Source organism: Balaenoptera physalus (assembly GCF_965194825.1).
Source record: "Balaenoptera physalus genome assembly, chromosome: 8".
Classification (NCBI taxonomy): Eukaryota; Metazoa; Chordata; class Mammalia; order Artiodactyla; family Balaenopteridae; genus Balaenoptera; species Balaenoptera physalus.
This window is the reverse complement of record NC_138887.1, coordinates 100,348,601-100,373,934: the sequence shown is the minus strand read 5'-3', so window position 1 is coordinate 100,373,934 and position 25,334 is coordinate 100,348,601. Positions and strand designations below refer to the sequence as shown.

Sequence of the window (25,334 nt, the reverse complement as noted above, 5' to 3'; positions counted from 1 at the left end):
CTAGGTATTATTAGCCCTGTTGCAGACAAGGCAATGGAGGCTCCAAATGTCTGGAGTTGTCTGAGAACGCTGGGAGCAGTATTCAGTTGGGGCAGAGTCAAAGTCTCTAGACTCCAAGTCCTTTTCACTGCTCTCTAGCATCCCCACCCAATGTTGCTATGAGGGGGGGGGCGGACCCCCTTGTCTCTGGCAGGGGCCTTTGGAAGAAACCCGGGCTGCGTAAGTCCCAGCTGGCAGGATTGGCTTACTCAGCAGAGCCCCCTACCCCTGGCCTTTGCAGCATCCTGGATTGCCTGCTGGGGGGCAAGTTGCTCACCTGGGCACGGGTAGGCTGGGGTTTTGTGAGCCTAGGAAGAGGCTGCAGCATTGGAGGAGGAGGAAGAAGCCATCCTGGGTGAGCGCACTCAGTAAAATGGGGGAGAAACAAAGGCCACCTGGTGGGGGGGGGTCCCCCACAGCTAGGGGTTTTGTGGTTGTGCCTGGAGTGGGGATTTCTTGGTAGGTGAAGTCCTTCTACAGCATCAGTTCAGGGCCCATGGGGCTAGGATTATATACCAAATATAGCAAATAAAAAACCAGGGCACCCAGTTAAATTTGAATTTCAGATAAACAGTGGATCATTTTTTAGTATAAGTATACCCCAGATAAACAACAGATACATTTTTAGTATGAATATGTCCCAAATATTGCATGGGGCATACTTATAATAAATACATTTACTGATAGACTTTTAGCCCTGAGTGTAGGGTAATATTGGGTTGGCCAAAAAGTTCATTCGGGGTTTTTTTTTTAAACATCTTTATTGAAGTATAATTGCTTCACAATGGTGTGTTAGTTTCTGCTTTATAACAAAGTGAATCAGCTACACATATACACACGTTCCCATATCTCCTCCCTCCTGCATCTCCCTCCCTCCCACCCTCCGCATCCCACCCCCCCCAGGCGGTCACAAAGCACCGAGCTGATCTCCCTGTGCTATGCGGCTGCTTCCCACTAGCTATCTATTTTACATTTGGTAGTGTATATATGTCCATGACACTCTCTCACCCTGTCACATCTCACCCCTCCCCCTCACCATATCCTCAAGTCCATTCTTTAGTAGGTCTGTGTCTTTATTCCCATCTTGCCACTAGGTTCTTCATGACCTTTTTTTTTTTTTTTCCCTTAGATTCCATATATATGTGTTAGCATACTGTATTTGTTTTTCTCTTTCTGACTTACTTCACTCTGTATGACAGACTCTAACTCCATCCACCTCATTACAAATACCTCCATTTCATTTCTTCATTCGGGTTTTTTGTAAGCAGTTACAGAGCAAACCCGAACGAACTTTTTTGGCCAACCCAATATTTTTGTGAGGGATCCTTTCAAATGTCCCTTCAGATCTTAAAGCTCAGATGAAAAATTACTGGTTTGCTATACTCCCATTATGATTATATTACTATTGCTCAGTTTGGCTGCTGACAGGAACAGTGTGGGATAATAGGACTTAGAGTTTCACTGAGAACAAAGTGCATTAAATATAAAGCATTGTGTTAAAGGGTCCGAAGTCATCCAAGTCTAAAGAACTGGGAAAGAGCTTCAGAGAAGGGAGCTGCAGAGCAGGCAGGCCGGCAGGCGGGGCGCCCACGAGACCACAGGTGACCGGCGCCTTCCCTCCCCGGCCAGTGCCCTTGCACCAGCCCCGGGCGGCGGGGCAGAGTTCAGTTGTGTGAGCGGAAAAACGGGACAGAAGCGCGGGTCGCCGCAGAGCCAGGCTGGCCTGGGGCACGCGGCAAAGGGACCTGGGGGCGCCCCGGGCCCGTCGCTTCCTCTTTGCCCCATCTGCGTCGCTGGGCTAAGCATTGCTGACTCAAGGGAAGAAGGAAAAAGAGAAACTGGGGAAAAGCCAGTAGACAAAACCAGCAATAAAAGGAAATTTGCTGATCGAGTGGAATTCTCTCCTGAGACCCAGCAAGTTGCGCACGGGGATGGGCGCCAGCGGGGCCAGCGGCAGCGCGTTTTGCGCCCCTGCCCGGGGTGTGCAGTAAACCTGGCCGTTCCCGTGCCTCCCAAGGCCGGGGGCAGGAATCTAGGAGGAAGACCCCTATCGCAGGCAAGCCTGAGACCCTCCGGGACCGGGTCGGAGGAGGGGCGACTGCGACCCGGCTCCCCCCTTCGGCCCGAGAAAGGGGCACAGGGTGGGCTCCCTGAAGAGCAGGGGGCGGGGTCGCAAAGGCGTTTCTGGAAATAAATCCCGTCCAGGACAAAAGGGAAAGGAAAGGAGCAGCTCAAAGGTTTCATGAGGATTTGGGGGTGGGCTGTCTCCTCCGACTCCACTCTCACACTGTGAGATTCCTAATCGCCCTCTGAGAGAAACGGCGCCCCTGATCAGCCAGAAATGAGTCCTGGGAAGAGGGGAAAAGATAATGTGGCCGGTAAAGCACCCCTCTGCTGTCAGGCTCCCCCGACCCTTCCACGCCCACCACAGGCAGCCCTGGCTCTTCCTAGCGGAGCGTTGATTATGCACCAGACCCCGCGCGAGCAGTTTTACATGCATTATCTCATTCATCATCACAACCAACCCGGGAGGCAGGCACATTACCATCCCCTGGGCTGGGAGAGACTGAGTAACTTACCCAAATCACACAACTGGTAAAGGTGGCTGCCTTTTAACCCTGAACCATCCTGTTTCCTGTTGGACCCAAATAAGGCTTCAGATTCCTTCTCAACACAGAACTCCGGATGGCCACTACCCACAGACCTAAGTTGGCACAAGGAATAAAACTGTTTTCCAAACGTGTTATATTGGTGTGTTGGCTCAGATGCAAATTATTGTGGCTGCTGGATGATTTGGCTGGGGCTGTAGAAGGGCCTCACCTCCCACCTGATACGTTTATGGGTGGAATCATAGAATAATTAATCTAGAACAGACCTAAAAAATGGAGTCCAGCATGTGGGTTTTTCAGATGAGGAAGCTGAGACCCAGAGAAGGGAACACGCTTGCCCAGGGCCACCCAACATCAGGATTAGAATCCAGCATCTGGCATCCCAGTTGGGGGGGACCCTTGTTAACCCTCCCCATGGCTGCACTGCTCTCTGGGAGCGCAGACCTCGCTTCCGGCCTGCCCCTTTCAGCGGAGTTTGGGAGTCCACAGGCAGAGCTGGAACCCACGGCCTCTGTCCCGCGGCGGAGCGGTTTCTGGGCGGGGCACAGGCAGGCGGCAGAGGCGGTGGAGAAGTTCGCGATTCCAAGACCTGGGCGTGCAGGACCAGACCTGGCCTCCCTGGCCAAACGCCGCCTGGCGGTGGAAGCCGGGAGAGGGCGCGAGGCCTTGCCGGGACCCAGCATGGCATGTCTGGGAGAGGAGGGTGGGCCAGCGTTTGCTGGGCAGCCACTAGGCACTGGGCAAAAATCAGGGTTAAATCAGCTTAAAGGATTGGCAACCACGGCGTCCCCAGCCCAGGTCCAGGGCAATCTGGTTCCCGTCTAGCCAGTGTTAGATAGCCCTGAAGCTGCCTTTTTAGACGCTCGACACAGGATTATAAAATGTGGCTGTCACAGACATCCCCCCTCCACACACACTTCAGCATAAAGGCCCTTTCTCTGCTGTTTACCCTCATTGAATATTGGATTATTTCAACAACTATTTACATATAAAGAAACATGAACAGTAATCGCATAAAACTCAGCAGCACACACACACCTGGCTACGTGAGGAGGGGTGCATCACCGCTATGGGGTGAGGGCAGGAAGTCCACAGGTGGAACTCGCCGGTGGTGCCCCAGGTTCTGTGCTTTCCTCTTTCTTTCATCTAAACAGCACAGAAAACCAGAGAGGCAGGCTGGAGAAAAACCAGAGAGGCAGGCTGGAGAGCTGCTGTGACTTGCCCCAGCTCACCCAGCTAAAGTGACAGGGCGCCATGAACCAGACCCCAGATATCCTGACTCAGGCCAGCATGTGGTTTATTGAGGGCCACCCCCAAATTCCTCCCCTCCCCAGATCTGTCAAGATTCCTCAAACTTTGCTGTTATAGGCCCCTAACTCTATTTACTGCTGGAGGGTTTGGGGGTTTTGAGAATTTCCTCTCTAAACAAATCACGCTGGAAAGAACACTTCATTGGTCACTATTACTTGTAAAAGGATTCTGGCACCTGTAGAAGTGAGGGAGTGGGGGAGGTATGGCAGGGACACCGGGACCCCAAAGATCACCTTCGTGTGTTTCTCACAACTTTGGCAGCCTCTTCTGTCCTCTGTGCAGCTGTCTGCCCAGCTGGAGTACGAGCTCCTCTATTTGCTATTATTTGCTCTTGTTTCTCCTGAGCCTGTACATTGCGTGGCACATAGTAGGCACTCAGGAAATCTTTGCCAAGCAACTTTCTGTACCCCAGTTTCTCACTTGCCATAATTTACTTGGCCTGACCCAGAACCTGCCAGGATTGGCCCAAGGGCTGCCCTTCACACTTCTCCCCCAACCCTCCCACCCCCTGGCAGCCCAAGGATGAGCACAGTGGCAAGAGAGGCCATAGGATTCCTCTAGAAATGTTTTTCATAAGCTAGGCTCCAGCGAGGGATTTGGGAATTCCTTAAACAGCCAGTGTGCATTTGGGCATAAACGCTTGGCCTGTCAGCTCCCCAACGTGTCTATTAAAGGCATCCATCAAGCAGTCCTCCTGGCCAGGCAGGGCTGGGCAGGGAGCTCCAGACCTCCAGGATGCTGCACAAAACCCCTTGGGGCCGCCCGTTCTGGGCCAGCGCCGCCCTCTCCCTGGGCCCGCCTGTGGGCCGCAGCTGGGCCCTGAGACAGCAGCTGCTCGTCCTCCCTCCTGGGCTGGGGACACATCTGCATTTGACAGTGCCCAGATTGATCCCTATTACCCGCCCTGCTGACTGTGCAGGAGCAGAGCATTTTCTCCAGCCTCCACCCCCGTCCCCTGGGAAAACAAAGCCGGATGTTCCCGCAGCCAGTGGCCTCACTAACCAAGGAGATTATGGCCGTGTCCGGTTCTAGGAAGAGCGAGGCCAGGGTGTGTTCTTAGGAGGGCAGGAAGTCACCAAGGAATCTCGAAGCTCCCCAAATGGGGCAAGTGGAGCGAGGCTGTGAGACCAAGTGATGCAACATGAACAAGAGGAAAATTAGAGAGAGAAAGGGGTAGGAGAGGAGGAGGAAAGTCTCTTGCAGATTTTTTTTTTTTGTAATAAATTTATTTTTTATTTGTTTATTTTTGGCTGCATTGGGTCTTCGTTGCTGCGCGCAGGCTTTCTCTAGTTGGGGCGAGCAGGGGCTACTCTTTGTTGTGGTGCGTGGACGTCTCATTGCGGTGGCTTCTCTTGCTGCGGAGCATGGGCTCTAGGCACGCAGGCTTCAGTAGTTGTGGCACACAGGCTCAGTAGTTGTGGCACACGAGCTTAGTTGCTCTGCAGCGTGTGGGATCTTCCTGGACCAGGGCTCAAACCTGTGTCTCCTGCATTGGCAGGCGGATTCTTCACCACTGTGCCACCAGGGAAGTCCCCTCTTGCAGTTTTTATTTATTTCTATTATCTTTGAAGTTAGACTTCAAACGGAATCAGGAGTGCAAAAGCAACAAAGAAGCAGGGAAGGGAAAAGTTGAGAGATCAGATAGCTGATGTGTGCTTTGGGGACCAATAGGGGGGCTTGCTCCATGCCCAACCCCACGCCAAAGGCAGAGTGCCAGGAATCACCCCACCCTTAGGGATACACACAGGTCCCTGTGACAGAGGGGCTTCCTGTGACAGCATTTGATAGGAGACAGTAACATCCTGGAGGGCAGGGACCATGTCTCTCTGGCTCATTTCTGCATCTACAATGCCTAGAACAGAGCCTGGCATACAGTAGTTGCTCAGTAAATAATAGCTGTGTGCTAGGAGCTACGAAAAGCCTTTTGCGCATGTAAGTTCACCTTATCCTTTCACAAGGTTATGAGATGGCTATGTTATCCTCATTTTACAGAAGAGAAGATGGAAGCACAGAGAGGTTTAGTTACTTGCTCAAGGTCACACAGTTAAAAAGCAGCAGAGTTGGGATTCAGAGCCAAGCAGACTGATTTGAAAGACTGCTCATACTCACCATACTCTACACTCTTAAAAGGAGAGCAAAAAGAAAGAAAAGTATCTTAGGGAATTGAAAGAGATCCTGGATATCATTTAAACCAAGCTCTTTGTTTTATCAATTAAGGATTAGAAAGCGGAAGAGACTTGCACTAGCCAGCTATTGGCAGAGCCAGGATTAGAACCCAGATCTCCTGACTGGAGCTTTCTACTCCATCAGCTTGTCTTGGAAGAGAACAACTAGTACCCTCCAGGGTTTGTAAACTAGATTTTTTTTAAAAAATTAATTTATTTATTTATTTTTGGCTGTGTTGGGTCTTCGTTTCTGTGCGAGGGCTTTCTCTAGTTGTGGCAAGCGGGGGCTACTCTTCATCGCGGTGCACGAGGCTCTCACTGTCGCGGCTTCTCTTGTTGCGGAGCACAGGCTCCAGACGCGCAGGCTCAGTAGTTGTGGCTCACGGGCCCAGTTGCTCCGCGGCACGTGGGATCTTCCCAGACCAGGGCCCGAACCCGCGTCCCCTGCATTGGCAGGCAGATTCTCAACCACTGTGCCTCCAGGGAAGCCCCTGTAAACTAGATTTTTAATAGCATCAGTGTCCACTAGGCTTGGGAAAACAGTGGAAACGACATTTTCTCTCTCTCCCCAGCCTTCCCTCACCACCTTGCTCTGGCCAGGCTGGCTCTCTAGCGTTCTTCAGGCCATGGCATCCCAGCCCAGCTGGAAGACATTGAGGCTGCAGGTCTCTGGGAGGTGGGCGGGAGGTATCCCTGAGGGAAGCTGCCCAGGCCGGCCCTTGGGAACCAGGGCTCTGTCTGAGGCACCCAGTCTTCCAGGGCCCAGCCCAGGACATGAGGGTGTCCCGAGTGGACTTTCCATGCTTGGACTGTAGCATAAATTCCCAGTTCTTCGGCAACCTGACTACTTGCAATTTTCAGGGTAATTTTTCTCCCAGGGCGTTTGTTCTGGATCACTAATGTCTGGTGTATAAGATATTACTTTTGATTCAACGTATTTAAAACTCATTTTTCCCCTAGACAAGACAAATTGAATTTGTCTTCCCATATGGGGCCTTTCAAAAGGATTGGTGCTGGGATGCACTGGGTTCCCAGAGTGATGTCATTTGATTAATCCTGACATTCTTTTCCCACTTATGGGGGGGGAGGTAATTGCAGATATTCCAACTGGGAGAAGGTGTGATTGGATTTTTCTCCTATGGGGGAAACCAAATCCTTTCACATGGATGAGTTTCTGGCATCCACTGTTTTTCTCTGACACTTGGCGAACCTTCTAGAATAGAAGCCTCCCAGCAGCATGCAGCTTGATGGCCCAGGGAAACCTTCGCTCAAGCCGGGGAGGGCAGGGTGAGCTGACTGGATCCTTTCTCTTCTGGCCCGCACAGACTTTGAAAAGCCCTGTCCTGTTCACCTCAAACAACACTGGGAAAGCTCTCTGATCTACTAAGCCCCACTGTGAGGTCCGGGGCCAACACAGAGTGGGTTTCCCGGATGCTTCTGAGGCCAGGTCACTTCCTCTCCTGCCAGCCGGCCCAGGACTTTGACAATGAGTCCCTGGGACAGGGCTGGAAGGGCGGGGTCAGGGCCCACTTCTGCAGGGGGCGCCATTTACCTCAGCCACCTGTGCTTTGCTCAGGACGCAGGCAGAGGGTCTGGGTGAGAGGATCCCTGGAGGTTTCTAGGGGTAGGACAAAAGAATGGGGGGGTCCCCAGTTCCCCAGAGGCTCTTCCTCCCATGACAGGAGGCACTGTCTCCTCTGGCCACCCTGCCCCCTTCCTTTCTTTGGTGATGAGCAGAATCTGTGAGTTGTGGGGAGGCCAAGGAGGGCCGCCAGCTGTCTCTCTGATGGGGCTTGTCAGCGAGGAGGAGGGGCACTGGGGAAAAGGCAGCGAGGTGGGTGCGGGAGAAGAGAGGCCTTGGATTGGAAGCCCGCAGCATATCAGGCTGGAGTTTCCACTCAACCTGAGACTTCCCCGGCACTCCAGGCCTGGCTAGACTTGTCCCCTCCCTCTCTGTGACCAAAGTCCCAGTCCCATCCCTGGACCAGCTACCAGCCCCTGTGAGGAGAGAAGGAGCTGGATAGGCGAGGAGGAGTTCCATAGCAGGGCTGAACCTGCTTGTGGGTGACCCCCAAGTGCCGACATGCTGGGCAGGACTCTAGTCATTGCTGCTGGGGGCACCATGGCCCAGTGTTTGTACTTTGGTCCTTCTGAGCTCCCGCAGTTTGCGTACTGCAAACTAATTCCACTGGGGAGTTAGCTCTGATTAACTCTGCAGCAATAAAGTCTAATTTTGTTAAATAAATGAACCCTTGAATGAAGGCCTGCTTATTCCTGCCCATATTTTCCTGCTGCCCAAGGCAACGTAGTTCTGTGACCTTCAGCCAGTCACTTAACCTCTCTGAGTCTATTTCTGTATCTAAAGAAAATGAGTGTAATACTATACCCCTTTGCCCTGGTTATTGTGGGGATCAAATGTAATAATGGATGTGAAAGTCTTTTCTAGATGTCAAGGTGCTATTCTCCTGTAAGGGGTCATTAAGATCATCATGCTTATGGTAACGTGCCCAGAACCACCATGCCTTACAATATAAAGTGTCAGCAGCAGGTATTCCATTATAAGGGAGGGAAAAAGGAAGCAATTTCCCCAGTGGAAAAGCATGACCCCAGACAAAGCAGAGAGACCAATAAAATAACCCAAATAAGAGCAATGACAACTTGGATGACTTCATATCAAGGCCCAGTCCAGTATAACCAATAACAAAATGTCCCCCATTCTTATCAGGAGAAGTTCTTAGCACCCAGGACAATCATTCCACCCTTTTCTAAGTCCAGGGTCAAAGGCTATTTTTTAATTTGATGCTGTGTAGTTGAAGTTAAGAGCCAGTCGGAGCTGGTTTTAAATCTTTGTACAAAAAAGTAAGGGGTCAAAGTGAGTTTCTTCTCTTCCCTTTCTCAGAAAGAAACCCTAACTGGAATAATGCTCTGGAAGGCTGTCAGGAATCAGAGGAGCCAGGACAGAGCTACTCAGAGCATTCCTGGAGGAGATCAGCTATTCTTTCTGTCTTCCTAAAGTCCATTCCTGTCTCTCTTTTTGGTACTAGAACCCTCTTTTTTGGGGGGAGACTACCCCTTCCCCATTCTCATTCCAAGTAGGATTGCCTTCTTCCCCAGTTTCTGGAATGATTCAAATTTGACCAATCAGAATACTGCATCCTCCTGGACACAGTGATTAGCTCAGCAATAGGCATGTGAGCCAAGCCAGGTCCCAGGAGTGTCAGTCCTGGGACTTTTGTTAGAACAATTAGGAAGGAGATGTTCTCTTTCCTGAGTGGTTGCCAAGCTGGAAGGTAGAAGCCTGGAGTTTTTGTGGTCGCCTTTGCTACCATCTAAGAATGATGCCAATGTTGAAGAAAGTAGAGCTGGGAGATAGAGAATGATTCCTGTTGACATGGTTTGAGCACTGGTTTTAGCCGCACAGGAAAGGCAAGGCAAGGCAGGGTGAGGGGAATACGTTCCACAGCCCACAGGGACCACAGATGGCACAGGACCCTGTATACACTATGCTTTTTCCTGTACATACATACCTATGGCAAAATTTAATTTGTAAATTAGGCACAGTGATAGATTAACAACAATGATTATAAGAAAATAAAACAATTTTAACAATATAGTGTAATAAAAGTTATGTGAATGTGGTCTCTCTCACCATCAAAATATCTTATTGTACAAATTTAATGTCTTTTCCATCTTATCTAAGCGGTGACCACTCACTGTGGCCGTAACTTTTGCAGTTTGAGGTACGCCAGCAAAACTATAACAAGTTTCTTTTTCCTTCTTCACGATTTCATGGGTAGAAGATTCGTTCTTCCTGTGGATCTTAGCAACCTCAGCGTACGATTTTTTTCTTTTCCTTATTAAGTCGAGAACTTTCACCTTTTCACCTGAAGGCACCGTATGGCTTCTCTTTGGCATATCTGAATTACCAGCATCACTACTCTTGTGATTTGGGGCCATTATTAAGTAAAACAAGGGTTAGTTGAACACAAGCATGGCGATACTGAGACAGTGGATCTGATAACTGAGATGGCTACTAAGTAATCGGTGGGATACACTGGACAGAGGGGATGATTCACATCCTGGGCGAGAGATTTCATCCCACTACTCAGAATGGTGAGCAATTTGAAACTCATGAATTGTTTATTTCTGGAATTTTCCATATAGTATTTTCAGACCCCAGTTGACTGAAAGTAACTGAAACCTCGGGAAACTGCGGCTAAGGGGGGAATGCTGTATGTACATCTAGCCTGGGTGTTGCAAGTCTGAAGGCCCAGGTTCTAATCCTCAGATGGGAGCCTTTGGGCAAGTCTTGTGAGACCTCTAAGCCTTGGTTGCATCATCCAATACATGGGATAAATAATGAACACCCTGCCACGCTCCCCCAAGGGTAGGAAGGTCAGCGATCCCTCCTTCCTCAAGTATGGAGGGGGTTTCCTGGGCTGTGTCCATGATCTCCAAATAATTACCGGGTTGTGAAGACCAGTTCCAGGTTTTGTGTCAGACGCCAGATCCGAGCCCATGTGAGGAAGGGAGGGGGGTTCCCTTTCCGTGACTCTCTCCCGACTGGGGGTGGGGAGGCTCTGCTTCCTATGACCGGTGCTGCACCTGCTGCTTCTCCCTCAGATAAACACACGCATTTTATGAACAGAAAAGGTGAAGCTGTGAGGGTTGGCATTTCCTCAGGACTTATGGCCAAGAAAGGGTGGGGCGGTCAAGGCAACTTCAGGCTTGGTTTTCTGACCTGTGATATTTCTGGGGGACATCTGCCCGGGATGAAATGCTGGCCTGAGACAGGAAGGCCCTGTCCGAGGTTCAGCAGCACTCAGTGCCCAGGGCCTGGCTTCGGCCCAATGGGGGAAGGAAGCCTCATGTACCTTCCAAACAGGGCTTTCAGCCTGCCCAGTTCTGCACTCCTTGAACCTCCTGAAGCTCATATGGAGGGTGTGGGTATGTGGGATGTGCTGGGGTGAAGAGTGCCCCTGCACAGGGAGGGGGCTGAAGGAAAAGGGATGAGTCTGGCCCTGGCTGTGGCCTGATCCGGAGTCCCAGGGACAGGGTTTTGAAGGTAGGCATGAAGTATCTTTTTTCTTTAAACGATAACTTAAGTGGGAAAAAGAGACAAGAATCCCATTTTCCTTCACAAACGAGCTGAGGGCTTCTCTCTATATACAGTATGTTTAATATGGAGGAGAAACTGCATGGAGGGAGCACCTCTATTTCCCTTGGGAAGGGGAAGGGAAGGTCCATGGCTTCCACGGGTCACCCTGGGGCCCAGCAGGAATGAGGCAGAGCTCTCAGCCCTGATTTCCGCTCTTTTGCTTTTTTTTTTTTTTTTTTTACCAGCAAAAGGACTTGCCTTCCCAGCATCTTCAGCTGGCTCTTACCACTTTCTCCTTGTTTGATTTGCTAAATGTCTGTTTTAGTTCGGTGTTTCACACCCACTCTGACAGCCTACCGTCCCCCCTCCCAGACCCTGGGACATCTGCCAGGCAGTGACATCAAATGCGAAGTTAAATGCAGCTCGGCTCCACATCGCATCCTGACTCTCCGTCCTCCCTCCACCACCTCCTTCCTTCCAAGAATGCAGATGCCCAGACAGTGGAGGGGCTGAGCTGAGTGACCCTTCCCCCAAAATATTTATTCTGGAAATTTTATCTCAAAGTAGAGGGCCTGGTATAATGAACGCTTAGGTACTCACCACCCAGCTTTAACAATGGTCAACATTTTGCTGATCTTTTTAATTTAATTTCATATATATATGTGTGTATATATATATATATATATATGCACACATATATATGTATACATACATATAATATATAAAAGAATATATTTCTTCCTGAAGTATTTTAAAATAAATCCCAGATATCATTGTATTTCACCCTAAACTACTTCAGTTTGACTCTCTAATGAATAAGAAAGCTTTTAAAAATAATCACCATGCCATAATCAAAGCCAAGAAAATTAACAGTAATTCCTTGTCATAATCTAAAACAGAAGCCATATTCAAATTTCTGTCATTGCTTCAAGGCTGTCTTTCACAGTTGGTTTGGATCTATATCTTTGAACTCAAAAAGAAGTTTGCTGAGCAAATTAAGCGTGAGCAGGCTTCTTATAAGAAGTTTAACCTTTAACGGCCAGGACTGTTTTCAGGTGTTTTGCAGAATTGGTTTACATGTAAGTAGTGGACTTGTTATACAAGAGTCTCAATTCCTTTGGTCACCAAGTAAGAACGGAGGGCCTGCAACGTGCCAGACACTATAGCCAGGCAACGAGTGGGGTGACCCGCCCGCAGAGGCTCACGGCCCAGAGCAGGAGGGATGTGGCAGTGAAACCTGTGCGAAAATGATTCCCTGTGAGCTAGTGCACAGGAGCAAACAGAGGCTGTGGGGGTTCAGTGAAAGGAAGAAATGCCAACATTAGGTCCCATTTTTGTAAAAAGACTTTTTATGCAGAAAATATTCAATAATTCAGATTCCTTTGATTTGGCCTCAACTTTCCTCCACTCAGTTATCGTTAAGATGATGCCATAGATTGAATGTTTGTGTTCCCCCCAAATTCATATGTTAAATCCTAACAACCAATGTGATGGTGTTAAAAGCTGGGGCCTTTGGCAAGTGATTAGGTCATGATGGTGGAGCCCTCATAAATGGGATCAGTGCCCTTATAAAAGAGACCCCAGAGAACCCCCTAGCCCCTTCCGCCATGTGGGGACACAGTGAAAGATAAGGTCAATGAACCAGAAAGTGTGTCCTCACCAAACAAACAAATTTTGTCCACAACAACAAAATCTGTTGGCACCTTGATCTTGGACTTCCAGCCTCCAGAACTGTGAGAAATAAATTTCTGTTATTTTTAAGCCACCCAAACTATGGTATTTAGTTATAGTATCCCAGACTCACTAAGACAGGTGATGTTTAACCTTATATGTATTTCTCCTCTTTTTTTTTTTTGGCCACCCAGCTCGGCATGTGGAATCTTAGTTCCCCGACTAGGGATCGAACCCATGCCCCCTCTGGTGGAAGCACAGAGCCCTAACCACTGGACCGCCAGAGAATTCCTTATTTCTCCTCTTTTCATTCATCTCCTTTTTCCTTCCTGCCCCCTTTCCCCCTCTCTGCCTCCCTCCCTCATTCTTTTCCTTCCTTCCTTCCATCTTTCCTTCCTTCCTCCCTCCCTCCCCCCTTCCTTCTTTCCTGTCTTGTAATTCTTCCATCTTAGTAGAATCCCCTTCCTGTCCTTGCCCTCTTTCCCAAGTCAAGCTTTCCTGAAGTGGATTCCCTTCTTCCTGAGGACCCCTATCTTAGCCTCGTCCCCCGGGATGGCCCAGGGTTCTCTGAGTGTGGATGTGTGGTTCCTGCACCTCTCTGGAACCTTGCTTCACAGCTCTCCCAGCATCCAAATCCACTCTATTTGCTCTGCAGTTGTCTTCCTTGGAGTTCCTTCAAAAGCAGGACCTGAGACAAGGGTTCTGGTGCAGGAGGTAGATTTGGGGGGTGACCTGGGGAGGCGAGAATGAGGAGCGGGGAGAGTGAGACGCGGAAGGAGGAAAAGCCACCGAGAGCGCTTTAGTGATGTGGTGACTGGTGTGGGCACCTGGGGCTCAATCTGGGTAGAAGACACCTCAGAACTGCCTCTGTGGAGGGTGGGAGGCTGGCCCCCACCTCCACTGGTTGGGACTTGCTTCTCTGGGGTCTTCTGTCTCCCTCACTTTTGGGCTGACCCGTGTGGGCTGAGAGCGCTCCCTAAGGCTTCAACGTGGAGGGATGCGGGAGTGTTGTGTAGGGCTCAGCTGCACTGAACTCAGAGGTGGGCCGAGGGCATCAAACACGTCTGCTACATCAGTCCTCATTCCTTTTGCTTCTCTGACTCATTAATACTAATAACGACAACATAATTTATCGAGTGCTTTTTGTGTATCAGTCACTGGTTTATAGCTTCCCAACCATTTTACCACCTAATCTTCTAAAAAAAAACCTATGCGGACAGTGCTATTATACTCTCATTGTACAGCTAATTAACCGAGGCTAACAGAGGTTAAGTTGCTTAATCTTAACCTTAACCTTAATGGTTAAGCACCCCACTGGTGAACTTAACCCAGGTGGATTTGTGTGGTCAGGCATCACCAGAGTCAGATCCTGCTGTTAAAAGCCTGCAATTAATTGCTCTAAATTCCTTTTGGAAAAATAGGGTGTAATATTTTGGTTGTGTGCTGTCGTGCAGAAAGCTGCTGGGATGCGGTCTTCAGGAACATCCTCCTGGGTTGATCTGAGGTTTTTCTCACTAGACTCAGCCGAAGTCTTGTCTTTGGAGGTTGAACATGACCAGATGCTGCCCCAAGACTCTGCCAGCTGCTTGGCAGATGTGAGCTGCTGCCTCAGGGGAGTATGACAGAATGCCTGAGGAGGGAAAAGGATCTGGAAGTACAGCTTGAAAAACACACCCTTCCGCTCTGACCCTGGGAGTCACCTCACAGAGGAGCGAATGGCATCTCTGCCCGAGACCCTGCTACTGGGGGCTGCTTTCCCGAGCCGGCAGGTGGAGGTGGGCGGGGGCTTCTCAGGCTGTGTCTGCTCAGAGATGAGAGGGCTCAGACAGTCCCAGCCCCTGTTCCGCACCTCAGGCGGGCAGGGACTGGGGTGGATCATGGCACCAGCACCTTCCAGGTCCCTGGGGACGACTGAGAGGAAAGTGTTGTAAGAGATGGACCGTGGCCTGGACTTCTCAGAATCATGGGCCAAAAAATTCTCTCTTTTCTATTTAAGTTGGTTTGCCTTGGGTTTCTGGCCTGAAGAGGCCAGACACTTCCCCCCAAAGCTGCCAAGTGACCCAATTAGGCTGCTCCAGTCACATCTGACTGCCCCCCTTCTGCAGTCTACCCTCTGTCAGGAGCTTGATCTCCCTGCCCCTCCCCACCCAGGAAAGGCTGGGCAGCTGTCCTCTTCACTGGAGATGAATTTGCACCTGCTTGCTCCCTGGTCCCAGATCACTGACATTTAAAGCCTGCTGCTAATTGTGATGTGACAAGAAGGAGATTCACTTAAATCTACTCTAAGCCAGACACTGCTAGGTCATTATCTCATTAAACTCTCCAGAGCCATGAGCAATTTTGGGGGAGGGGAAGGGGGCCCTTGAAATCACCCATGGAAGTGACTGCCTTCGGTGGGCCAGCCCCCTGGGTCCTCTCTGGGGCTTGGGTTGAAACTCTCGGGTCCAAACTGCCCCACAGAGGTGAGTGGTTGTGCTCTGTGCCCTCGACCAGAAAAGTTCTGTCTTTGTGAGTCTGTGCACCTGGTCTGTTATTGGGTTGCATGTTTTTTGTTTGTGGTTTTGTTGTGGTTGTTCTTTTTTAGTTTTTGTTTTTTAAATAATGTGGTGCTTGGTTTTTCTCAAGGCTGATTTGTAGACTCTGGTGCAGAATGTGCTCTGAGCTTTTGGGGAATCCTTTAGCCTGAATAACTGGCGGCTGGCTATGGCCAAGCCGGGGCAGAGCTGAACCCAGGCATGGACGGGGCCAGCCAGGCGGTGCCCTGTCACACACAAGCAGCCCTTCTGAAGCCCCTCCAAGACAGGCGACAGCAAACAAAGACCGAGGGGCAAAGGAAATTTATTTGGACTTTTTGGAACAAAAAAATTGTTTTATGTTACAGAAAAACACAATCATTTACATTTTGGAAACTTCACACTCTGGGAATGAGCCCTAGTGCCAGGTTTTGTGAGCAAAAGGCTTAAAACATCCCAGCCTGACTGGGTGGCTGTGATTATCAGGACTTATTTTCCAGAGCAGGTCTGACTCTGTCCGTCACATGAGTCTCACTCTAGAACTTTTGACTCTTTCAATAGCAAACATCTTTGCCCCTGAAGCCCTCTTCAACATGACCCTTTCCCTCCCATCTTCCCATTCTCTGCCTTACTTTGTAACTGGCTACTTACCCCGTCACCTTGGTGTCTCAGCGCCAAAGCTTCAACAAAACAGCCTCCTTCCTCCAGGCAATTCACTTCCCTCGCCTCCCGCAAAATCGGCCTCGGAACTCCTCTCTTCCAGCAAGCACTCCAGTTCTCCCTGCCCAACCCTGTTCGTATCTCCAGAGACCGTTACCCGGATCAAGGGACACTCTCGGGGGTCAGAGGACCTGGGTTCTAGTCCTGGTCCTGCCACCTGTCTGCTGTTACGGTCTTAGGTATTGTCTTACTTTTAAATTCTCAGCTATCCCGCTTCAAAGGGATGTGGCATCACAGTAATAGAGGCTGACGTGCCTTGAAAAGTAAAAAGGCTACCGAGTGCAAACAGGATTAGCCTGTGGGTCCCAGGCACTGCCCTCCTCAGCTCAGCATTTCCCACCTGCTGAGGACCTCACTGTGGCTCAGCTGCTCAGTTGCCATGGTGAAACGACAGCCTTTGCATGCTGGTGAGTGGGCTTTTACCATCTGGAATGCAAGGTCCCTGAGGGTAGGACTGGATTTTAATATTTATTTGGTGAGGTTCTCAGCCCATGGCACCAGTTGGGGTTGAGCATAAGCAGGTGCTCAGTCTTAAAATTGGTTGCTTAGATTCCAATTTCCTTGGACAGATCCACCTCCTGTAATGTGATGACTGCATCACAGTGACAGGATGGTGGGAAACCCAAGCCTCCTCGTTTGTTCTACTGGACATGACCTCTAGCGAGAAGGGCGCTGCTGGAGGCTGGTCCTGGGGTCCTGGGACTCACTGACCCAGTGTTGACCCAGGTCTTGAGACCATCTGCTAAAGCCCACAGACCCCCTATAGATTTCACCCTCCCACTGGAATAAAAATCCTTCCCAAATGGATGGGAAACATGGACTTGCTTTGGGTGAGCATGCAAATCCCAAAGAGGGACACTACCATGTTATAAACCCAGTGTGGGATCAACCCAGACCATTCAAAGGGCCACACCAAGGACCCCTGCTCTGGGGATCACTGTCTCCAATGTGGGGTCCTCACTCTCTGATGAGCAAGACCACTCTCTAGCAGTCAGAGAAGGCCAGAGCCCACCACTGCCCCAACAATCTCCAGCTTCAGCCCCCTCACCACTCCGACCCTGGGCGGCTGGCAAAACACCACAACCCTCCTGAAGGAGTCATCTCCTCTTCATGAAAACCACGAAGATGAGAAAATGACCTCACCCCACCCAGAGAGCCCATCACACAAATGTTATTCAGAAAATACATTCTGGATTCTTCCCCCTCCCACCAACACGTTCCCTACTTCCCGCTGCACACGGCTATATGTTACACTTGACAAAATTCATCTTCTTCTTTTTAAAAATAACCTGGCACTTCGAGATCCATTCAGGGCAATGACATTGCAAACATTGTAATTTAAAGTCAGTCACAGTAGGACTTCCCTGGTGGTGCAGTGGTTAAGAATCCACCTGTCAATGCGGGGGACACGGGTTCAAGCCCTGGTCTGGGAAGATCCCACTTGCCGCGGAGCAGCTAAGCCCGTGCGCCACAACTACTGAGCCTGCGCTCTAGAGCCCGTGCTCCGCAACAAGAGAAGCCACCGCAATGAGAAGCCTGCGCACTGCAACGAAGAGTAGCCCTCTCTCGCCACAACTAGAGAAAGCCCGCGCGCAGCAACGAAGACCCAACGCAGCCTAAAAAAATAAAAAAATAAAAAATAAAAAAAAGTCAATCACAGTAGAAACAAAGCCAGTCTCTAGAAAACTAACTTGAGGGCCCTCAAGTCAGTCAAAATGGGTTTGCCTTGGTCAGGCCCATTGATGGGATTGGAAACAGCACCCCAGCAGCATCCCGAGCCCTGGCTGACCCCAAAGAGCCTGGAAAAGCTGGTGTTTTGCTTCAATTCCATCCAGAATAAAATGCATAATAAATAAATAAATGCTTCCGACTTGTGTTGCGTGGGAGTATCCAGCTGTGTGTGCCTGTAGCCTTTACGATGCTCCCCGGATTTTCAGAGGGAAACTTGCTTGATCGTCCAAAGGGTCTGAAATCATCCCGGGTCACGGTGAAGCATGCAGTGAGAGGGAGATGGAACAGGGAGGAAGACTTCTGTGAAAATCCCAGATCTAGTCCACTGTTTGCTGGATGGGCCCTCCTTCCCAGTGGGCATGGAGCCATGTATTTATATCTCTGGTTTCCTGCCTTGGAGTTTTCTGCCTTTGGAAGAAGAGTGGCTTAGAGGAGTGACAGAGAGATGACCCGCAGGCCTGCATAAAGGATGTCCACACAGGCTCTCTTCTCCTGCAGATACCTGGAAGCTCAGGTTTCTTCCCTCAGCTTTGGGAAGAGAGGCTTTCAAGGCTTCAGCACCCAGGGCTGAGGTCCAGCTGCCGCAGCATGTCCTGCAGAGACCCCTGCAGCCTGCTCAGGGCCACCACCTCCGTGGAGTAGAGGGAGGCTTCCAGGACGCCGCCCAGGCTCTCCAAGGTCTCCAGGGCTCTGGCCTGGGGCAAGGGGCAGCTCTTGGAGGAGGCCAGCAGGTGGAGAAGGTCCCGGAGGTTCTCCAGGTCATTAGATATTTGGATCACATTTCTGGAAGGCAGACTGGTGAGGATCTGTTGGTAGATCGCCAATGTCTGGTCCATCTTGGACAAACTCAGGACAGGGAGGAGCCCAGGGATGAAGTCCAAACCAGTGACCCTCTGTTTGGAGGAGACGGACTGCTATGCAGGAGGAAGGGGAGAGCAAGAGCTCAGGGGAAGAGAAGTCAGCGCCGCAAAGCCCCTGGCCCTTCCCGCGAGCGTGGAGGTGCCTCCTTTCCCCCTTCCACACCATCCTGCCTAGGCCCTTATTTCTTGTGCCCACGTGGCTGCCAAGCCTCCAAGCTGGTCTCCTGGGCTTCTGTCTTCCTGCCCTTCCCAAACCACCCTGCCCTCCACTTCCAGACCAGCTTTAGCAGGCCGTTTCCTCTTCCAGACGCCTCTGCTATAGAACCAGCCATGACTCCCTATTTCTTGCTTACTGACTTAAGTCTCTTCCCCAGGCATTGAGGTCCTCCATACATGCCCCTCCCCAACCCTTCCACCCCCAGCGGACTCCTTCCTCCCAGACAGGTTCTCCACGAAGTCTCACCCCCTTAGGGATCAAGGCCCCGTCTCACTCCTCCACTCCAATAACTGGTTACCAGGAGCGGCTCTCCCCCTCCCCCGCTGCCCACAGCGCTCACTTCCTGCACCACACCGGTCGGAACACTCTGGGTCTATCATGTGCAGCTTGTTGAATGACTATTTTGAAAGCAAGGAGACTTAAGCGTTTTTCCCTATGAAATGCTCAAGACGCTATCTAGTTCTGAGCTGTCCCTGCTTCCGGCCACCTAACGGCTCCCTGGCTGCCCAAGGCTCCTGTTAGAAGTCCAGAGTGGCCAGGAGATGTGGAAGTCTCCAGATTGCTCCATGCAGATGAACAAGTTGGCTTTTAAGGCAGGGGGCTATCAAAAGCCACGTCTGAAAACCTTTGAAGAGGGCGTGCTCTGTCCTGGTTCTGCAGGGGGGTGTGTGTGCGTGCGGGGGAGGGGGTCACTTGCTTTACCTAATTTAATCTTGAAACGACCTTGTGAAGACTATTAAGATAGTCCTATTATCTAGATGAGGAAACCAGGGTTTAAAGACATTGAGGAGCTTAACTAGCTTAAGATTTTACGGATAGAGAAGAGAAGGGTGAGGATTCACACGTAGCCTTCCTAATTCTAAATACCGGCCTCATCTGGGAAGTGGCTGAAGGTATAGGCTTGTGGACCCCAGAGAAAAGACCCAGGGGACATCGATAGCCGTTTGCAAATACGTAGAGGGTCGTATGTGAAAGAGGGCTTGACAGGCAGGACCAGCAGTAATGAGGAGAAGCTTCGCAGGGTCAGAGTTCAGCTACCAGCCAGGAAGAATGCCTAATGATTAGAACGTTCTAGAGATGTGTTGGAGGCCCAGAGAGGGTGCTGCTGGGGCTCTGGTCACCTGCCAAGGGAACACCGGACCGTTATGCTCTGGTCCTGGGCACTAGGATTCCAGTCTGGGAGGAAGGGGAGTGAGGAGGTGGGAGGCAAGGGGAGCAGGAGAGCAGAGGCAGCTGTCCATGCGGTAGGGAGGCGTCAAGGCCGCCAGGCCCCTTGCGCGAGGCTGCACAGCCTCAGCCAACCTCTGAGGTCCGGTTTCCCCACGGGCCAGCCACAGTTCTACCTCGTCTCCCAGGCCCTCCCTACCGTGTGTGATATGTCATTGATCCTGGTGACAATCGTCTTGATGAGGGTTTTGGTGTCATCCTGGACTTTTCGGATGGGCACAGCTTCAATGTAGGACAGATAGGGCCAAAGCCACAGGAATCGGCACAGGGGTCCACAACGCATTTTTCTTCCCGGGATGTGCTTCTGGGGCCTGAAAACAGAAGGAACCACACGTGGCATGTCGCTGGGATCTCAGAGAACACCCACATGTCACGTTACCAACCACATTCCCAGATGCGGATAAAAGCGAGATTTGCTTTCTGCTGTGGTTATCATTTCCTCAAAGACAATTCATTATCTAGAAATACAGTAATGAAATGCATTCCCTTGGGGAAAGGCATGGCAGGATCAAGAAAACCACGGTGAGGTGTGCTGTAGACCACAGAGCAGGAAGACAGGGCATGAGTAAACGGACGGGCTTTTAAGGTATGGTTTGAATCCAGCCATTTACTAGCTTCATGACTTCAGGCATATCCTATCACCGCTAAAAACTCCTGCCTGCATCCCCTGCAATATACCTATCCCCAGGCTTTTATGAGGATCAAATTAGATAACGTGTGTGAAAGAGCTTTAAAGGTGTTGCGAAGTGTACTCTATTACTACCCTATTATTAGAGATTTGTTACTGTCCTCTCCATTAACTCTCTCACAGCAGCCCACTGATATTTCCGTGATGGCATTTATCACCGGCTTTATTACTTCCTTTCTCTCCCACTGGGAGCCTGAATCCAACCGGCACTTATGGAAGGGCTGATAATACGTCAGATGCAGTGCTGGGCACCAAGGATGCCACAGTGGACAAAAGAGGCTCTCTACTCTCAAAGTGCTTACAGTTGAATAGGAGAGATAAACAGGTAAATAGGCCATTCCAGTACAGGAAGAAAGAGCTCTGCAAGAAGGACAAGATATTGTGGGAATACAAAGGGGGGCTCCCTGGAAGAGGTGTCACCTGAGCTGGGTACTGAAGGCCAAGGAGGGATCAGGAAGAGTATAAACTGGTTGCCATAAGTGGCCAAGAAAACAGCCGGTGCAAAGGCATGAAGGCAGGAGAAAGTATATAACACGTTCACCCAGAATGTCTGAAACTTTCAAAGTCATGGAACCATGAATTCTAACATTAATAATAATGCATGCAGATCCTTGATTAAGCAGCAAAGTTTTAATGAGATACATGAGGCAAAAGGTAATCAAGTTAAAGGTATGTGAGCCTGTGGCCAATGATCCGTGCTAAGTATGTGTGAATGAGCCTGAAATAATGATCAAGAGTAAGTGAATGTTAGCATGAAGGTCCTGGAGATGGCAAAAAAGTTCATCTCTGCTTTTTGTGTTCTGCCTCATCTGGGTCTTGATAAAAACAGGTAACACATTTTCTGTCCATAGGTGGCAATATGAGTATAATTCATATTCTGGCAATATAATACAAATAAGCAGTCTTGGGAATTCCCTGGTGGTCCAGTGGTTAGGACTTGGTGCTTTCACTGTGGTGGCCCAGGTTCAATCCCTGGATGGGGAACAAAGATCCTGCAAGCTGCACAGTGTGGCAAAAAAAAAAAAAAAAAAGAAAAAAAAAGAAGCCTGTTTCTATATTATAATGCTTGATCAAAGGTATTTTTTTTAATTAATTAATTTGTTTTTTGGCTGCATTGGGTCTTCATTGCTGTGCATGGGCTTTCTTTTGTTGTGGAGCACGGGCTCTAGGTGTGCGGGCTTCAGTAGTTGTGGTGCACAGGCTTAGTTGCTCCGCGGCATGTGGAATCTTCCCGGAGCAGGGATCGAACCCATGTCCGCTGCATTGGCAGGCAGATTCTCAACCACTGTGCCACCAGAGAAGTCCTGTTTTTTTAATCTGAATTTTACCGAAGGGGGAAAATGAGGCTCAAGAAGACGTGCTAACTTGTCCAAAGTCAAACAAGTAAGCGGCAAAGCCAGGATTCACAGCCAAAGCTGCTTCACCCAGAAAGGCTGGGGCGCTTTCTACCCTACCCCACCAGTTTCTCCAGGCTTTAAGGGAAAGCCCAAATTACAAGCCACTCCAATGACCAACCAAGGGCAGCTCCTGGGACCATGGCATTTGAGAAAAAATACCCTGCTCTATTCTAGGACGAAGCTATGAGATTGTACCCCCGTATCAACTTCATGTATGAAAAATACTAAGTAATTCGGGAGGGGGCACGTCAACTGTTTTTGTGCTTGTTCTCTCTCCTAAAAAGTTAATACTGCTTCTATTAACTCCTTATTCCCTGAGTAAACATGTCCACCAAATGTTTGAGGAATGGAGTTGAATAGTGCTAACCCCTCAGTGTGATTCCATGAAACCCTAGCAAAGGTGGAAGCACAGTGGTTAGGCCCCAAAGCTTCACCAGTGGGCTCTGCCCTTATTAGCTGTGTGTATCTGGGCAAGATATTTAATTCCCTAAAGCATTGGTTCCCATCAGTAAAATGGAATGAATCACACCACCTGGCTCAAAGGTTAATTGAAATGAACCTGTAAAGCCCCTGCCCACTGTGTGTGTGCGTGTGTGTGTGTGTGTGTGTGTGTGTGTGTGTGTGTGTGTAAGGGTGAGGGTTGGGGGCAGGGGGAGTAAATATCAGCTTTTTTTGAATTGTGTAATTACTCAGCAGGGCTTGGAATGCTCTGGCGGCACTACCTGTAGCCAACCCTGAATCTAGCATTCCGCCCATCGCCTCGCCTGGGCCATCTCAAGAGGGTGCCTGGTATTTCTGGGTCCTCCCCCTGCAGCACAAGATAGAGTGGTAAACTTTTCTAGGATTCATGTGTTAATGACACCCTCCTTCCCAAGAGAATTTATTACCAGATTAACTCTGGTCATAGTCACTCTCACATAATGGCCACTCTTTAATACCTGAGTGGAAAAACAGTTTTACTAGCCCCCTCTATCACCATGGATAATATGCTTCAGTGGGCGCTGAAAATAAATCATAGTTCCTTGAAACGTGGAATTGAGGAACTGCTGCTGAGTAAGTCTGCCTAAGAGGAGAGGCCAGGGTTAGGGGAGCTCCCTGGGGGCGCTGCAGAGAGAACTCGTAACAGGCCCATCTGAGATCAAAGTGATGGGGGGACCCTGGCCAACAGACACACACAACATGAAACACACATGCTCACACATATAACACATCATATGCACACACACACATATCAGCACATTAACCCTTTTAGTAAAGGCTGGCGATTGTCTCCAGTACCTATTGCCTCTTCGCAATTAGTAGAACATCCAGGTTTAGATAGAGATGTGGCCATTCAGAATAAATACTATATTTCCCAGCTGGTGTGGCGATGCGACTAAATTCTGGCCAGCTGAATATAAGCAGGAATGCGAAGTGGTAGTTCTTGTGCTGTGTGCTTTCGCCCCTCCCTTTTCCATCCCTTCCTCTGTCCTGATGCCTGAATTGTGGATGTGGTAGCTTCTTGGGTCATGAGGATGGGGGCCTTACTGTACGAACACTGGAGTAGGGAGCTGGAGGGGGCCAGGTCCCTGAGGACTTGCTGGAGGCGAGATGACATGCATGGACCACCTACCTCTGAACTTGTACTGAGTGTGTGAGAGACATAACCTCTGTCTTGGTTAAGACACTGTTATTTTGGGTCTCTGCTAAGTGCAGCCAAACTTAATGCTAATTAATTTATACACCCAGACACGGGCAGACAAGTTTTTCTTGGTTCACCTGAATGCCAGTACCTGGGTGGGGTCTGGCTGTGGCCCGAGATTTTGGGTTTGTGGGGAAGGGCTGGTGAGAGCAGGGTTTGGGGACTGGGGAGGGGAGGGATAATCCAAGACAGCAACTGCAGCTTCACTGAGCACAGCACCTGGCACGTACTAGTTACTCAATATCTGTTTGATGGTTGACAGCTAACATGTATTGGTCGCCCACTGGGGGCCAGGGACAGAGATAAAGAGACATGCAATTGCAGAAAAGTGGGATCAGGAGTGGGGACAGTCGGGGCTGAAGACTGGTGGTTTTCCCAGGAAGCCCAGGTAGTACACCACAGTATTCGGCGTTGTCAACTACTTACATATATTACTTGTTAAAAATAAAAGTAAAGAACAATACTGTGCTCTTAAACAACTGGCTTAAGAATTTACCTAATTAACTACAATGCAAGGAATAATGTTTAAAGAGATAAAATGCCTTGGATAACTCAGGGGAGGAAGTCGTGTGTAAACTTATGAGCTCTAAAGCCGAGCTATGTTTCAGTTGGAGCATAGGACCTTGGGAAAGTTTGCTAACCTCTTGCAGACTCAGTTTTCTTAGCTGTAAAATGGGGATGAAACAAATCATAATTCCCATCTGTGGCTGTTACGTGGCTGAAACAAGATAATGTATGTAAAATGCTTGCTCTGTGCCTGGCACATGGCCAATCCCAATACATGTTAGCTGTTGTCACCATTATTTCCAGCTAGGGAATCAAGGAAGCATCTTGGAGGAGGTGGCATTTAATAAGGGCCCTGAGAATGGGGGGGGATGTGTTTGTGAAGGTGGAGGAGAGGGGCACCCCCAGCAGAGGTCTCAGAAGATGGCGGCTCTCAGCTGGCACAGGAGGTGTGATGGGGGGACAGGGAGGGGCGGGGCTGTGCCACCTTGGCTGTGCAGGGAGGCCAAGCTATTTCTGTGGAAGTGAGGAGCTCTGATCACTCCCAGGCTAATGCTTTCAGCACAGGTGACAAAAAGGACGGAGATGGAAATTGGGAAAGGCCACCCACCCACTTCTCCACAGACCAGCTTGCCTCCGCCTTCCCCAAGAAGCTGGCCGCCTCCAGACGTGAGCTCCCTCACCTCCTGGGGGATGCAGCAGACAAAGTGCTGCATCCTGGGGGATGTAGCAGACAAAGTGGGGGCCTCTATGTCAAGGTGGGGGGGCACTTCTCTAGATTCAGGCTAGAAGGTTGGCTGGCCCCAGGGCAGGCCTGCCCACAGCCTTTGGATTCCAGCAGTCAGAGGGGAGGTGGGGAGAGCTCTGGGTCACAGAGGCAACTGCTGGTGGAGGCTGCCAGCC

The 25,334-nt window shown here is 50.0% G+C and overlaps 1 protein-coding gene across 1 annotated transcript; it reads right to left on the bottom strand.

The window, feature by feature from the left end:
* Nucleotides 1-6,318: 6,318 nt before the first annotated feature.
* On the bottom strand, nucleotides 6,319-25,112 carry LEP (leptin). The gene is made up of 2 exons (XM_082472466.1): nucleotides 20,301-25,112; nucleotides 6,319-18,771 (listed from the first exon to the last, which is right to left on the bottom strand). The coding sequence occupies exons 1-2, from the start codon at nucleotides 20,499-20,501 to the stop codon at nucleotides 18,412-18,414; spliced, it is 561 nt and encodes a 186-aa protein (XP_082328592.1). The 5' UTR covers nucleotides 20,502-25,112; the 3' UTR covers nucleotides 6,319-18,411.
* Between the last annotated feature and the right edge of the window lie 222 nt (nucleotides 25,113-25,334).